Below are 17,875 nucleotides of genomic sequence, written 5' to 3'. Positions count from 1 at the left end.
TGACATTTCATCTCGGGAGGTATGCTGCCTGCTGGGGGCCCGTATCCGAGATGTTACAGAGGCATTGTCGAGGATTATCCGGCCTTCTGACTACTACCCCATGCTACTCATCCATGTGGGCACAAATGATACTGCGAGGTGTGATGCCTGAGCAGATCAAGAGTGACTACAGGGCTCTGGAGTACGGGTGGAGGAGTTTGGAGCGCAGGTGGTATTCTCTTCAATTCTTCCTGCCAAAGGTAGGGACCGGGCAGAGACAGATGCATCATGGAGGTGAATGCCTGCTGCAAAGATGGTGTCGCCAGGAGGGCTTTGGCTTCCTCGACCATGGGATGCTATTTGAGGAAGGACTGCTAGGCAGAGATGGAGTTCACCTTTCTAGGAGGGGAAAGACCCTATCTGCACACGACTGGCTAACCTAGTGAGGAGGGCTTTAAACTAGGTTCGATGGGGACAGGTGAGCACAAGCCCACAGGTAAGTGGGGAACATGAAGACCCTGGGAGATGGGTCAGAAACAAGAGTGAGCGTAGGGCTATAATGGCAGAGAGAGAACGGAGGGTCAGGGCAAAACTGAGAGGCAAGATCAAAACCAGTATCTTAGATGCCTATATATCAAATGTGAGAAGTATGGGTAATAAGCAGGAAGAACTGGAAGTGCTAATAAATAAATACAACTATGACATTGTGGCATTACTGAAACTTGGTGGGATAATACCACATGACTTGGAATGTTGGTGTGGACGGGTATAGTTTGCTCAGGAAGGATAGACAGGGGAAAAAGGGAGGAGGTGTTGCCGTATATATTAAAAATGTACACACTTGGACTGAGGTGGAGATGGACATAGGAGACGGAAGTGTGAGAGTCTCGTGGGTAAGGATAAAAGGGGTAAAAAACAGGGTGATGTCGTGCTAGGAGTCTACTACAGGCCACCTAACTAGGTGGAAGAGGTGGATGAGGCTTTTTTTAAACAACTAACAAAATCCTCCAAAGCCCAAGATTTGGTGTGATTGGGAACTTCAACTATCCGGATATATGTTGGGGAAAACAACACCGCAGGGCACAGACTATCCAATAAGTTCCTGGACTGCATTGCAGACAACTTTTTATTTCAGAAGGTTGAAAAAGCTACTGGGGGGGAAGCTGTTCTAGACTTGATTTGAACCAATAGGGAGGAACTTGTTGAGAATTTGAAAAGTAGAGGAAGCTTGGGTGAAAGTGATCATGAAATCATAGAAGTTGCAATTCTAAGGAAGGGTAGAAGGGAGTACAGCAGAAATAGAGACCATGGATTTCAGGAAGTCGGATTTTGGTAAGCTCAGAGAGCTGATAGGCAAGTCCCATGGGAATAAGACTGAGGGGAAAAAACAACTGAGGAGAGTTGGCAGTTTTCAAAGGGGACACTATTAAGGGCCCAAAAGCAAGTTATTCCGATGGTAGGAAAGATAGAAAATGTGGCAAAAGACCACCTTGGCTTACCCTGAGATCTGCAGTGACCTACAAAATAAAATGCGTCATATAAAAAATGGAGACTAGGTCAGATCACAAGGATGAATATAGGCAAATAACACAGGAATTGCAGAGGCAAGATTAGAAAAGGCAAAGGCACTAAAATGAGCTCAAACTAGCTAGGAATAAAGGGAAACAAGAAGACCTTTTATCAATACATTAGAAGCAGAGGAAGACCAAGGACAGGGTAGGCCCACTGCTCAGTGAGGAGGGAGAAACAGTAACAGGAACTGGAAATGGCAGAGATGCTTAATGACTTCTTTGTTTCAGTCTTCACTGAGAAGTCTGAAGGAATGTCTAACATAGTGAATGCTTATGGGAAGGGGGTAGGTTTAGAAGATAAAATTAAAAAAGAGCAAGTTAAAATCACGTAGAAAAGTTAGATGCCTGCAAGTCACCAGGGCCTGATGAAATGCATCCTAGAATACTCAAGGAGTTAATAGAGGAGGTATCTGAGCCTCTAGCTATTATCTTTGGAAAGTCATGGGAGATGGGAGAGATTCCAGAAGACTGGAAAAGGGCAAATATAGTGCCCATCTATAAAAAGGGAAATAAAAACACCCCAGGAAACTACAGACCAGTTAGTTTAACTTCTGTGCCAGGGAAGATAATGGAGCAAGTAATTAAAGAAATCATCTGCAAACACTTGGAAGGTGGTAAGGTGATAGGGAATAGCCAGCATGGATTTGTAAAGAACAAATCGTGTCAAACCAATCTGACAGCTTTTCTTTGATAGGATAAGGAGTCTTGTGGATAAGGGAGAAGCGGTGGATGTGAGTATACCTAGACTTTAGTAAGGCATTTGATACGGTCTCGCATGATATCTCTTATCGATAAACTAGGCAAATACAATTTAGATGGGGCTACTTATAAGGTGGGTGCATAACTGGCTGGATAACCGTACTCAGAGAGCAGTTATTATGGCTCCCAATCCTGCTGGAAAGGTATAACAAGTGGGATTCCGCAGGGGTCTGTTTTGGGATCGGCTTCTGTTCAATATCTTCATCAATGACTTAGATGTTGGCATAGAAAAGTACGCTTATTAAGTTTGCAGATGATACTAAACTAGGAGGGACTTGCAACTGCTTTGGAGGACAGGGTCAAAATTCAAAATGATCTGGACAAATTGGGAGAAATGGTCTGAAGTAAACTGGATGAAGTTCAATAAAGACAAATGCAAAGTGCTCCACTTAGGAAGGAACAATCAGTTTCACACATACAGAATGGGAAGAGACTGTCTAGGAAGGAGTATGGCAGAAAGAGATCTAGGGGTCATAGTGGACCACAAGCTAAATATGAGTCAACAGTGTGATACTGTTGCAAAACAAGCAAACGTGATTCTGGGATGCATTAACAGGTGTGTTGTAAACAAAACACGAGAAGTCATTCTTCCGCTCTTACTCTGCGCTGGTTAGGCCTCAACTGGAGTATTGTGTCCAGTTCTGGGCACCTGCATTTCAAGAAAGATGTGGAGAAATTGGAGAGGGTCCAGAGAAGAGCAACAAGAATGATTAAAGGTCTTGAGACATGACCTATGAAGGAAGGCTGAAAGAATTGGGTTTATTAGTTTTGGAAAGAGAAGACTGAGAGGGGACATGATAGCAGTTTTCAGGTATCTAAAAGGGTGTCATCAGGAGGAAGGGAGAGAAACTTGTTCACCTTAGCCTCTAATGATAGAACAAGAAGCAATGGGCTTAAACTGCAGCAAGGGAGATTTAGGTTGGACATTAGGAAAAGGTTCCTAACTGTCAGGGTGGTTAAACACTGGAATAAATTGCCTAGGGAGTTGTGGAATCTCCATCTTGGAGATATTTAAGCGTAGGTAGATAAATGGTCTATTCAGGGATGGTCTAGGACAGTATTTGGTCCTGCCATGAGGGCAGGGACTGGACTCGATGACCTCTTGAGTACCTTCCATTTCTAGAGTCTATGAATCTATGAATATGCCAGCAATGCCCCTCTGCTATGTACATTGGCCAAACTGGACAGTCACTACATAAAAGGATAAATGGACACAAGTTAGATATTAGGAATGGCAAGATACAAAAACCTGTAGGAGAACACTTCAATCTCCCTGGACACACAACAGCAGATTTCAAGGTAGCCATCCTGCAGCAAAAAACCTTCAGGACCAGACTCCAAAGAGAAACTGCTGAGCTTCAGTTCATTTGCAAATTTGACATCATCAACTCAGGATTAAACAAAGACTGTGAATGGCTTGCCAACTACAAAACCAGTTTCTCCTCCCTTGGAGTTCACACCTCAACTGCTAGAAGAGGGGCCTCATCCTTCCTAATTGAACTACACTTGTTATCTCTAGACTGATTCTTGCCTGCATATTTATAGCTGCCTCTGGAAATTTCCACCATATGCGTCTGATGAAGTGGGTATTCACCCATGAAAGCTTATGCTCCAACACGTCTGCTAGTCTATAAAGTGCCACAGGACTCTTCTTGTGGAATGAGTTGCTCCTTAGTTCACCATGTAATCAAGTGAGCAAACCATGCAATGATATATTTACTTGTCTGTGAGTGTGTTACAAGGGAACACAGTAACAAAGAAGGAAATATACACCAAGAAAACAAAAAAAGGGAGGGGGGACAAAAGTGGGCAAGGCAAAGTTTAATATGGCAATAAAGTAGAAGAAGAGAAACAAAACTGAGACTGAATCCATCCTGCCTCCACATTCCCCTTCAATTACGTCTTATAATTAGATTGTCTTGACACACTTACTATGTGTGGACATTACTAAGGAACAAAGCAAAAACACAAGACAATGAGCTGTGTGGAATAGTGTAGATAACATATGTATTTTTAGATATAAATCAGTTTTCACCATATGAGAATCCTGTGGCACCTTATAGACTAACAGACGTTTTGGAGCATGAGCTTTCGTGGGTGAATACCCACTTCCTCAGATGCATATGAGGAAGTGGGTATTCACCCACGAAAGCTCATGCTCCAAAACGTCTGTTAGTCTATAAGGTGCCACAGGATTCTTTGCTGCTTTTACAGATCCAGACTAACACGGCTACCCTCTGATACTTGACACCATATGAGAGGAAGACAAGTAATGGGTGATAGTTCTGGCAGGTCCTGAAAAGTTTCATTAAAGCCCTGGCACACACTAGAGAATCAACAAATTTAGTTTCAGTCACTTCATCTTACTCTGTAAAGCTAAAAAATAGGTAATTTGCCCTTTTTTGACCTTTCAATCCAAACCCCAGAGTCTTTCACAGCAGATAGCTTAATGAACTGTGATCCTCATCACAACAAAGCAAGTTACAAAATTAGCCCCTTAAAATATCACGTTGAATAAACTACTTCTGTTTATATTGATGTTCAATCTACCAGACAGCATAATTTATCTGAAACAAATTATATGTTTAAATTGATTTACATATGCACCTTGATCCCTTATTTTCCCTTCAGAGCTTTATATAAAGCCTCGCTCTATTACTGAAGTAAGGACAATTCACTACTGGTATTTTAAGGATTTATATACTTGCCATCTCACAGACTGCTTGGGTTTTGTGTTGTTTTTTTTTAACTGAGAAAATTAGGTTAGGGTTCTTCAGAAAATTTTCTGTCAAAAAACCTTTTTAGAGGTGGGGGGGAAGCTTTTTACATAAAACAAAGTATTTTGTGCAAAGCATCTGCTTTATACATTTTTATTTTTAGCCACTGACAACAAACATTTTTGTTTTTTTGACAAAAAGTCAAAATTTTCCACAGGGGAAAAAAATCCCCACCTTTTACAGCTAGTTCTATTTCCGATCAGTGTGGTCAAAACAGGACTATATTCGCCTGCTGTTTGTTGAAGTAAACAAATAAATTGTAAGACACTGGGCTTCTTAACCTGTGTGGATCTCTTTGGCATGTTGTCATTTTATTTTTAAAAGAGGCAGACGGCCTCAAAACCACTGCCACAGAAGAGGCCACATCTATCTCCACTTGGTTAATGATCAATGTAATTCCCCTTGGTTATCCATCTCCAGTAAGGTAGAAAGACTCCCATTTTCACTAGTTGAACGGCCTAGTCCTGCTACCTTTTAAGTGGGAGTTTGGCCACTGATTTCAAAGGCAGCAGTATCTAACTGCAAAAATTTCATGTGTCTTTTATCAACCTTAAGTTGTACCTCAGTTTATTAAAAACATGGAACATTTGTAAATGCTACGTAGGCAACTCTTCCATGTATCAGGAGGAGAACAACAGGTGGCATCACATGTGCTCTGTACTAACCTAGCCAATTGTGCACTCTCCAGGGCTGTCTCTATCAATCGATGGCGGAGTGTGATGAGTTCCAGGAGTCTGGAGAAGATGTCCAGAATAAAGGCTTGTTTTATTCCGTCTTGCTTCTTTTCTTCATCTGTTCCTGACTCTAGTGCTAATATAGCAATATCCCGCACAAGGAGTGGGTCTTCCAGTAGCGTATCTGCAAATAACTGCAAGAAAAAGAAGGGAAGGGAGATTATTATTAATCACATTTGTTATGGGAATGCCTAAGGGTCAACACCAAGAATGGGGCCTCATTGCTCTAGACACTACATAAAAGCAGAGTAGATGGTCCCTGCCTTGAAGAGCTTACAAAACATACAAGACAGCCCCTTGGTGGGAGAAGGGATATAACGAACATACAGTACCAGAGTGAACAATGGGATGGTGGCAAAGAGGATGTTAGTGCTATCACTTTTTTGTTGGTGGTTTGGTGCGTGGAGGGGAGTGGATTTACATAGGTGGGGATAATCTAAATGGAAAGAAGGGAAGGGTGAAGAGGGTAAGACTTATTCTGAGATAACTATAGTGACCTAAAGAGAGTTCTCTCTCGTTTACCACCTATATGAGATCAGAACCAGGCCATCTGAATTTAATCCTCTTCCCACTGAAATCAGTTGGAAGTTTTGCCATTTACTCCAAAGGTAGCAAGACTGAGCCCTTAAGGAAGATAAGTAGTTCAGACCCAAAATACAGGCTTCGTTCAAAGGATTGTACAAAACCTGGCCCCATCAATAGAAATGTCTTTGTCATCATTACTATTAAAATGTCAATATAAAAGAGGTGTTTTGATGTAAACATCTCCTTCCAGAGTTGGAAACTCAAAAATCAAGAATACCGTGCTAATGCATGAGGGATACAATGCAAAAGTGACTATAAGCAAACATTATAATTGGACAATGTCACTTAATTGTGCAAGATGAATGTAATGTAAAAATATAATCAAAGAGCATAATGAAGAAAAGTAAACTAGATTTTTAAAAATCTAGTTAAGTTAATAAAGGTTACAATTATGCATATGTGCATACACACCCCTCCCCATGTTAAAAGAACATTACAATTGCAAGTACTTCGACATTAGGAAATGCAAGAATCACAGTTGACCATGGAGTCTTCATTCAACCCCCCTGGTTGTGTGAAATATGATATAGTCTTTAATTATATGATCACAGACTATTTCCCCCTTCCCCACCCCCTCCACAGAATCCCTGCTTCACTCAGTGCACAGGATGGACAGTGCTCACTTAATGAGCAACTATTCAATATTTTTGTTTTATCCTCATTGTTCAATGTGTGGCCCCATGACTTTAAAACAAACAAACAAAAACAAAGCACACAATTCAGACCCTACACTGAAAAAGTAATTATTAATTTCCTCACAGGCTTTTGTATGGCACTCATCATTATAGGCATCACAAACACTAATGAATTTCTTTTCACAATGCTCCTGTGAGCTGATGGGATGGTATTATCCCTGTTTTACAGATGGGGAACTGAGGCACAAGGATTAAGATCTAATGGATCCACTAATTGTGGGTGCCCAGTTTGAGATACCTAGGACCTGATTTGTCAGAGTTTGTAATATTATATAATACTTTATACGTTCAAAGCATAACCCCAAGGACTTCACGTGCAGCTGAGAGTACTCAACACTTCTGCAGATCAGATCCCGGGGTTTCAAGCCAGGCAGCCAGAAACTGAGGACACAATAAGGAAAAGTGTGGTTTGTGTGACTTGCCAAGCATCACATAGGAACTCTTTGCCACAGGCAGGGTTAGAATCTAATCCTCCAGGTCAGCATTCAACTGCCTTAAACACAAGACTCTTCTTTCTCTTCCTGCAATCCCCTGCTGCATTCACAACGCATCTTACAACTTTTTCAACAAAAGTAAGAGGGGTCCTACAGACAACAGCTTCCTTTACTACACAACCCTCATTCATCCCTACAGCATGTCTGTTCTGTGAACTGAATGAGACAGGGGTTCTGTGGGGGGAAAAAAAAAGTGTGTGATCATGTAATTTAATATTGTATCAAAATGTATAGGCACCAGGGGGACAAATGAAGGTTGTACAAGCAACCTTCATTCTGGCATTTCCTAACTTTTGAGCACTAGACTTTGCAACTTTAATAATGTTCTTTTAATGTAGTTTTTGTGTAATCTCCTATGTGTTTTAAGAAGCAAAACTGAAAAAACAAACTCCATCATGTGACATGATATTGACACCCACAGGTTCATCAGCAGGATTAGAACCTTTAGATCCACCACACAGACCTCTGCAACTTGTTCTGGAGGCCTCTATGCAGTCTAAAATGCAAAAACCAAGTGTCTGAGAAATTTTATTTGAATATGTGTGATCCATCGAATAACTGATAGCCGCCATAGCTTGTCATCCTGTATGTGGACTAGTACTAGAGTGAAGATAGGACTTTTGCCAGTGGGTTTCACAGATATTTGCTGACAGCAGAGGAATGGTGAATCAAGAATCTTGGGTTCCACTCTAGGCTCTGGAGGAGTGTGCGCGCTACTGGGCACAAAACTCTTAAGCCCCATCCCTTTTAACTTGATGGAGACAGTCCTGTCTACCCAGTCCAATTCACCTCACCAAGATAATCCAGTCTCCACTCCTCAGGCTTCTCATTCCAGCCCCAATCTCCATGCCTAGTAAGTCTTAGGCTTGGTCTACACTGGCGGCAGTGTGTAGGATACGTGTAGCTACACACATAAAAGTGAAAGGCTCTGGCAGGGGGAAGGTGCTGGATCCTTTCCCTGCAGCAGAGAAAGGCTCCAGGATTGGTGAGGCAGGAGGACATGACACTGCTAAAAATAGCACTGTAGACATTGGAGGCACTGCTTGGTGTGTAGAAAGCAATGTAGGGTATAGATTTACTTGCCCAAGCAGTGCCTCACCATCTGCACTGGTATTTATAACCATGCTAAGGGTGTTTGTGGTGTATGTACTCTACAAGCCACAGTAAATACAGACATAGCCTTAGTTTCACTCTCCGGACACTGTTCCAGTCTCCTTGTTCAGTCATTCCCAGTCCCTCTCGCCCTCCCAGCTCCTTGTTCATCCAGTCTCAGATTTTCCCCCGCCTCACCGGTTCTCAGTTCCAGTCTCCCTCATGCAGATGCTCCATCTCAATTTCCCTCTCTCCCCCCAGCCAAACTCCATTTCCAGTTTCCACACACACACACTGGCTCCTTCTCCCAATTTACTTTCCCTACCCCCACCACAGGTGTGGCTTATCCCTCATGCATTCAAATTAGGCAGCTTCCTCCTCCGTGCTGCCTGGGTGAAAGAGAGTGGGGATCATTGAGAGCACAGGAGAGAGTCTCCTTGCTTTCATTTCAGATACCTGGATACAGACCTGGCAACCCCTCACAGCCCAGAGCGTCAATTGCAGGGACAGTCCTGCACAGCCCCAGTGTGGAGCATACACAGTGCAGACAGAAACCAGAAACTGCTAAAATTTAAGAAACCTTGACTGAGCATGTGTGAACTACAATATTTCCCAGCAATGACCAATAGTCACTTCCCTGACACAAAGGCGATGCCCCTGCCAAATTTCAAATCCTTGCTCCAAAGCTTGGGGGTATTGGAACTTTTAAAAGAAAAGGTCACCAGAAGTTTTTTTTTATTATTGTTTTTAACATGAGCAAAAACAAAGCATTTTCCTTAGCCTCATTTTTAGAAATTTGGCTGAAAATTTTCCCAAAAATTCAACCTGAGGCTGACACCCAGCATGCAAAATTTCATCCCAAATGATTAAAGTTTGGTGAAGTTACAGGCAACAGAAAATAGGATCTTAGAAATGGGACATGTTGGGCAATCTTAATAGTGGGCAGTGTTACCAGCCCCACCTATAATAATATTTGTGCATACATTGAACTTTTTATTACTAACAACTATTAAACTCACGTTTCAGAGGTGTAGCCGTGTTAGTCTGGATCTGTAAAAGCAGCAAACTATTAAACTGGACACACAGAGTAAATATAGGCCCAGTTCTGATCTCAGACCAGTTTTATGTTTGTGTAACTTTTTTTACTTCAACCGACTATCCTTGATTTATTGTGTTTTGTTGGTATGAGATAAGAAAAAAAGCATCTTCTTCTGATCACTGTGCCTTTAAGTTGGGATCTTTTGCATATGAAACAGACAAAAAAGACTTTGACCAATGTATAAATTCTAGTCAAATAACTAAACCAATACTAAAAGATTGTAAAACTAAAACATTAACCACTAAACAAAGAACATGTACTGTATTATAGCATGAACAAGATATTTCCATCCTTACAACACTTACTCAATTGGACTTACAAGTTACAAAAATTCTCACTTACATAAAAAGCACAAATTGAACCTACATCTTTCTGAATTTGAGAGCTGTATGAAGATTCAAGCTTTTCCATGGCCAGCCATTCATCCACTGCAAGCCGAAGTACTTGTTTTTCTAGACTAGTTGCCTCACTGGGTGTTTTTGGTCTATAGATGCTATAAAACTCCTGAGAGACATACTCAAGAGCTTTCGGGATTAAAGATGCCAGGCCCAGGGAAGGGTGAAACTCCAGCAAGTAAATGTTCTTCAAAGTAGGGCTTTAAAAAGAAGTGACATTCATTAAATTGGTGAATTTATTGGAGAACGTGATCACCACCGAAGGAAAAAGCTCCTGTTTTATAAGCAATTGGCAGGACAACTTTTATACTGGTGCAGTGGATACTGCTTAATAGCAATCCTTATATTAACTTCCAGTTAACAGCAACAGTTTGCTGGGAACCCGTCCCATCAACTTCAGTGATAATAGGATTTGGATATCAGCAATGGTATGCTGCTTATTGAGAAATATTTTTGGAAGAAAGGCCCAGGCCACAGGAAGGTTTGGGGGGTTCAGTCAGGGAAGGAAGTCCTGGGATGTGCCTTCTCTGTCTGCAACCTCACAAACCTGTGTGTGCTTGGGAACCGTAGAGGACATAAGGGGCTGGAGTACCTGCAACCCCATCCAGTAGGGAAGCCCCCTCGGGGGTCCTTGTGCTTCAGGCTGGGAGGGGATGCTGTGGGTAGGGCAGCAGCCCGGTGTGGGGCTGCAGCCCAGATGCCAGGGCTTTCCAAAGTGTGCAGGGGTGCTGGGAGCTGAAAGAGCTGCACAGTATCTCTCCCTGCTGCTGCCCTATTCACAGCTTCCCCTCCCTGTGGAAAGCCTCAGCATCTGGGCTGCAGCCACCCTCCCTGCCCACAGGCAGGTTTGTGGGGCCAGTGTTTCCTTTCCTGCCTGCAACCTTGCAAACCTGCCATAAACTTATTAGCAACTGCTGGATAATAGCTATTTTTTGCTGGCAAGTGAGAAGCTAATAAGCAGAACCTACTGCATACATATTTGGTATGCCACTTATGTAGCACTCAGACAGACAAACAAACAAGCTCTGAACTGAATCCTTCTGAAAGTGGCAGGAATAAGTGTATATTGCACAAACTACAATGACTTTAGCCACCAGCTAGAAACTAAGACTTCCATGGGCAGAAATCAAGCAGCTCATCTGAAAATAAAGTAGAAGAGTTAATTTAAAACAAAAAGAATTACATCTGTAAGGAACTGTAACGTCTTTATTTGTCAATGAAAAGTAGAGAATAAATTTAACTTCACCTTAAGCTGAACTTCACTCACTAAGCAGGGGGTTGGGATGCCAAATCCAAGTGAAAGTCACAGAGGGAGGGAACAAGTACTCCTACCTGGTGGTGCAGACTCTGTTTAAAGGGTCTTAGATACATTTGACCCTCACCCACCAGTGTTTAAAGACAGAGTTGATTAGACTCAATTGAGAGTCTTTTGTTACTGCTCAGTGATCACTAGAGCTGTAGGCACTGATAAGCTGATCTAGGAGCTGAGCCTTAGATCTGGTGTGGGGACAGCGTAGTGCAAAAAGACAACACAGAATAGGCAGCAGCCGTGAGGTTCCCCATTACCCAGTGAAATCATTAATAGAACTGGGCTCAGTGCTGTAACCTCAGCCTCGCAGCTAAAGACAGCAGAGAAAGCAGCTGCGAACAGCGGCAGAGGCACCATTCAACTCTCCACCCGAACACATGACTGGATTCTGAGAGTTCACTGACCTTGAACAACCAACTGTTAATGGGGTGCAGCGGAAGGAAAGGGACATTCGTTCACTGGACTTTCACACTGCAAGGAGGGAAACTGAGGCAAGGGACTACTGCCCAAGATACTGTGGGGAAAGCATTTACTTACTGTTTGAATACTTTCAAATCATTGTTCTGTTTTCCCAAATTAATGAGGTGTTCCCTCTCCCCTTAATAAAAGTTCTCTATTCTTATATACAACTTTGGTGCTTGCAAGTGAGGAAGTATTGCCTACTAGAGGGACGCAGGGTGATGATCAGTTTTCCCAGATTTCTGGGTGTGGGCTCGAACCAGTTCTGTTTTGCAATGTTAAGAGGAACCCCTAGACATTGAACCCAGCCTTTATTACTGCCACTGCCATCTAGCAGAAGGTATTATCCTGGGACTGATACAGTTACAACAATAAATAGTCATCCTGAAAGTGGATTTTTGACATTAGTATTACATACCTCTTATAACTGGGAATATTAATTTCCCAATACAATGCAAAAATGAATGAATTAAAACCACTATCAGGAAAAAAAGCACTTTTCTTGTTCAGATGTCTCTCTGACAAACCATAGAGTGTATTAAACAGTAAAAGTCCTAACATGTTAATCTTCATTAGATGGCCCTTCCTCAGACAGTTACAATTTGGGATCCAGCACCTTAGACAGCAAGATTCATTATCTGAAGACAGAAGTCAATTACAACTACTAGAACGTAAAACTTACTTCCAACAAGACTGGCTGTATTCAATTACTCACCAACTGTTGTTCAGAGAGATAAGTTGCTTAGCAATTATATTATGGGGAAGTCCAAATACATTGATACCACCTGTATGATCTTTTCGCCAAATCTTTTGGACATATTCCTGCTGGGCATCTATCTGGAAATCAGTAATCAAAACATGATACGAGTGTCATTAACAAACAAAACTCAAAACAGATCTATTAATGTTCAAGGCAAAACACAAATTCTCTTCATTTAAATATTTTATGTAGTTGTTAATTGAGTTATATTAGGACTGTTTGGGCCCTAAATGTTGATGGCTCACAATTTTCTTTATTAACAGTACTACTAACTACAAGAAGTTCTTATATGGGGTCTTCTGTCTGAGGATCACAAAGCACTTTACAAACATTCACTAATAAAGCCTCACTAATTAAGCCTCCAAACTTCCACTTTGCAGACTGGGAAACTGAGGCACAGAGAAATGAAGTGACTTGTGCAAAGCTAAACAGAAAGTGTGTGGGAGAACTCAAAATAGACCCCAAACGATGACTTCGTTTTGTAGTTTAATCACTTGGCAAGGCTCCCACTCTCTTCACAACTAACTGACATACCTTGAAGTGCATTTTAAAAACAAAGTATTAATGAATTTTGTTTACACTTTCTTCAGTGGTGGAGAGGAGCAACATCAGACACTCAAACTTGAGCTCTCAGTCTCCCAAAGCATTACTGTGACCACAGAATCTAATGTTATTTTTTAAATTTCCCGAGTTTGCTCAGTTTTTCTTCTTTTTGTCTCCAATTTCAATAAATAAAGTATTTTAAAGTGTGCAAATTAAATAGAACTCTGCAATCTTTCCAACATTCACTTTGTGATTTAAGTGCAAGTCTCAGCTTTCGGCTGTTGACTTATGGGCATTTAATTTATGGAGCAACCATCCAATTTCATTGTTAGACTAATACTGAGAAGTTACAACCCAACTTAAACAGAAGCACTGCAAATCTATACCCAGTACACTCGAGGCTTCTTAGTGAATCGAAGTTATCAGTTCAACTATCAGTTCCACCCTCCTATTCTCCCACAGAATATATTGTAAACAAATCCTACTTACATGTTGGCTGAATATCTCTCTCACCAGCTGCAGCTGAAGCCTGAGGCAGATGCATTCATCATTGTAAGTGTTCACAAAATACTTGAGGCTGAGATCAAATCGTGGACGTTTGTGCATGATGTCAGTTATTGCTTGGGCCAAAGCAAATCTTTCCTCAGTATCCAGAGCATGCTGGTAAGCCTCAAAGTAACCATCTAGAAGCTGAAGGAATATTCAGAAGTAAGCACACATAACACTGACTTGTTTTCCTTTTTACTAGCCGAATATTCATTTTTTCCTGGTAATGGAGAGATTTTAAGTACAACAGAAAGGCAAGCAAGACCAGACCAGACCAGTAGTCTATCTAGTATGGTATCCTGTTTCTGACAAAAACCAGTACCAGAAGTTTAAGACATTTCTACAATAACCTGCCCATGTAAGAAGTTTCTTCCAAGCCCCAGACAATTAGTGGCTGGTTTATGTCCTGAGACATAAAGGTTTTATTTATATGAAATTAAACACCCCTTAAGAGCTTTAGAATCTTTAATGTCCTTCTCCTCATGACATCCCTGTGAGACAAGTATTACTATCCCCATTATATTGATGGGGAAATTGGGCAGAGAGACTACACAACTTGCTCTAGGTCACCTCTGTGGCAGACCAAGGAATTGAATGCATTTCTCACAAGTCCTAGGCTAGGACCCTAACCACTGGACCATGCTAATTCCTCAACACAAGTAGACTAGTATTATGCCCACACCAAGCTTCATGCCCTTGCCAGCCTGAAAGTTCCAGCCTCACCTTGAGACACCATATATTCCTATGTGGTAATGGCTGTCACACGTACAATATTTTCAAAAAATTCAAAGTATCAACCAATTTAAGAAGTGCAAAGACAATGAAGGGCTAATATGATTAAGAGAGAGACTTGCTGAGATAAACAACTGGATATAGGTATACATACCCCTGCTACCATAACAGCAAATGCCCATAGGGTTCCTGAGAGTTTGAGGTCTTCTATTTGCTAAACTCTCCTTGCTTGGCACACAGAAATTCCCCTATCCTCTCTCTGCTGTTATGATGTGGGAGAGGGGCTGTGCTGGGTATAAGAATGATGTAGAAATGGGCAATTCAAGCATGTCAGAAGGGCCTTTACTCTGCTCTTCAGAAGCATCCATCAATGCTTCCTTGAACGGGGCTTTATGCCCTCACAATATAGTGCTATCACCACTACCAGCTATATAAACTTATTATTATTATCATCGTCATCTATTATTTGTATTACTGTTGTAAACATGGACCAAGACCCCATTGTGCTAAACACCGTACAAAATAGTTTTAAATCATCCTCCTCTAGGTCTCTTATTCCATTCTTGTCTCATCTTAGTCTTTCGAATTATAAACTCTTTGGGCAGGAATGACCATGTGATTCATTGGTGTTCTGTACAGTGCTCTTGCAAGCTATTGGCTCTTCCCTAAATTCTGTTTTTCCAACTGTTCTAGTGAACAGCATATCACTTAATGTCCATTTTTGAGTTTGCAGTACTCCAAAATTCAAATGAGAAAAGGTTCTGCTCTATCTACAATCCAGTGGGTATGCTTGCTGAGAATGTGAGAGAGACTTTTATATTAATCCATGACATTTCATTCACTGATAATGTAACTGACAGAAGAATTAATATTTAGCGACAACTATGTGATGCAACACATGAACATTTGTTTAGCAACATCAAAAACCATCTCTGTCATGTTCTCTAATATAACCAGCAGTAGCAGGTTGTGTCAACTATATGAATCTTCCATATTAGAAGATTAATAAAAAATAAATAAATAACGAATTGGAGATTAATTGGTCTGTATTAATAGTTTTCAGAGTTTCCACATCGGGTAGGGATGTACCTGACGTTTATTCTCTAAGAGAGCAGCTTCACAAGTCCAAATGTCAAGCAGCACCGCAAATCGATCCACGGATGTGTGCGCCCACGCTAAGAGGTTGTCATCCCTGGATTGATGGTATGTTACGTAGCCTAGGAAAGAAAGTGAACAGTTCAGTAGATGTTGGTGTTTTTAATGGGAGATATCTTTGTTTTAAGATCTTTGTTTAAATACACATGCGCACACTCCTCTTCCTAAGATAAGGCTACTATTGTACTTGGTTTCTGCTTTAAAAAAACAACCAAACAAAAAAAACCCAACCAACCACACCTGTCCCTAATTTCTGGGATTTATGACAACACTTTGGGAAGCCCGTGGAAGTGCTATATGCACTTTTGAAGATTAGTATCAACTAGAAAATTTTTAAAGTGCTGACTTTATGCCTCTTTTACTCAGTTGTCAATTTCAGCATCTCCAACTGGTCAGCAGCTCTTACAGGTGACTAGTCTGAGAGGACTTACACAAGAGACAACACCAAAGCAGGCCAAGATAGGTTTTAGAATAATTTACACATACCAAATTTTCTGAAACTTGATGTCACCCTATTTATTTACAAAAAGAGAGGCTCCGTTTTACCTTTACCAGGGAATAGAAGGCCAGACAGCAGATTTAAAATTCCACAGCTTCTGGAGGCCTCTATGCAGTTTAAAATGCAAAAAACAAGTGTCTGGGAAATTTTATTTGAATATATGCGATCCATTGAACACACACATTCAAACAAATGCTGTTTGGTGTAAAGGGAAAAGAGGGATGGGCAATGTTTGGGAAACTCCAGGTAAAGAGGCATAAGTCAGGAGAAGCCCAGAGAGGTTGAAAAGTACACTTGTTAGTTTGTCAGAGGATTTAACCTTAGTTGCAGTTCTCTCTACCTCCTCACCCCAAGACCTCAGAGCTCACAAAGGAAACCCACGTACACAGCAGGAGGCACAGTAATGCAGAGAGCTCTTCACAGTGCTGAAACCAGAGACTTACTTTCAGAGGACTTCTTAGAGGAAGTCAATTGTAGTTAGTTTAGCCCTGGGTGTGAAGAAAGGGACAAAATATTGGTCTGCACTGGGAGCCAGTGACACACCCACAACAAGCAATGATTCCAGCTGCCTGGTTACGGTTTTATTTCTTAATATATGGAGAAACAAATCAAAAGTGTTTGCATAGCTCATAAATTGCCTGCCTAGTTTTATTTATTCTCCTCATTTGGAAAGGATGCTATTACATTAAAAATGTAGTTTTCTTTGTCAACAAAAGATAAATACCATCAAACAGTCTGAAATACTCAACTTCCTCAGGCCAAATTCAGCCCTAGTGCAAATGGGTGACACTCCACTGGCTGCACTCCAGCTCCAAATTGCGACAACAATCCTTTATTTTGATAACTGGACAGAATAAGAGGATTTTGAACCCAACACTGCTGTTCCTGAACTGGCTGAAGGCCATTAAAGCATTTATTGCCTATGATAGCAAAGCATTCTGCCTCCTTGTTACACTCAGTCCCTGTTGATCCAGTCACAGAGACTGGAACAAGGATCTTTGGCATGTGAGCGTAAAGAACTCGGACAAAAATAATCCACAATGGGCTGTGCATTCATGGACCTCCAGTGAGATGGGAGACTGAAGATTTAAGCAATTTATAAACACAGATGACTGTCCTGATCTGGTATGGCAGTTTCTATCTCTTCCAGCCTCCTGCCTCCCACAGTGTTCAGTACCAGATGCTTCAGAGGAACAGGGGTTCTCAAACTGGGGGTCAGGACTCCTTAGGGGGTTGTGAGGTTATTACATAGGAGGTCGCAAGCTGTCAGCCTCCATCCGAAACCCCACTTTGCCTCCAGTATTTTTAAGGGTGTTAAATATAAAAAAAAGTTTTTAATTTATAAGGGGGGGGTCACATCACACTCAGAGGCTTGCTATGTGGAAGGGGTCACCAATAAAAAAAGTTTGAGAACCACTGATTTAAAAACCCAAGCAGATGGCAGTTATGAAGTAACCTGCCCACAGGGAAATATTTTTCCTATCCCCTTCTCCCCTTACATTACTGCTTGCCTAATGCCCTGAAGCAAGATGTAGGTAACACCAGCTTACTAAAAGCAGCAAAGAGTCCTATGGCACCTTATAGACTAATAGCCGTATTGGAGCATGAGCTTTCGTGGGTGAATACCCACTTCGTCGAATGGATAACTATTCACCCACAAAAGCTCATGCTCCAATACGGACTCTTTGCTGC

General features: G+C 41.4%; 1 protein-coding gene across 1 annotated transcript in view; it reads right to left on the bottom strand.

The window, feature by feature from the left end:
• Positions 1 to 17,875, bottom strand: part of LOC115648449 — a 150,139-nt gene that overhangs the window by 88,418 nt on the left and 43,846 nt on the right. Inside the window, 5 exon segments of the mRNA XM_030556084.1 lie at positions 5,735 to 5,954; positions 10,152 to 10,380; positions 12,664 to 12,785; positions 13,741 to 13,941; positions 15,619 to 15,746. Coding sequence (XP_030411944.1) covers positions 5,735 to 5,954; positions 10,152 to 10,380; positions 12,664 to 12,785; positions 13,741 to 13,941; positions 15,619 to 15,746 — 900 coding nt within the window.

This window comes from Gopherus evgoodei, chromosome 3 (genome assembly GCF_007399415.2).
Source record: "Gopherus evgoodei ecotype Sinaloan lineage chromosome 3, rGopEvg1_v1.p, whole genome shotgun sequence".
NCBI classification, from domain to species: Eukaryota; Metazoa; Chordata; order Testudines; family Testudinidae; genus Gopherus; species Gopherus evgoodei.
The sequence above is the reverse complement of the archived record's forward strand: the minus strand, read 5'-3'. Positions and strand labels throughout refer to the sequence as shown.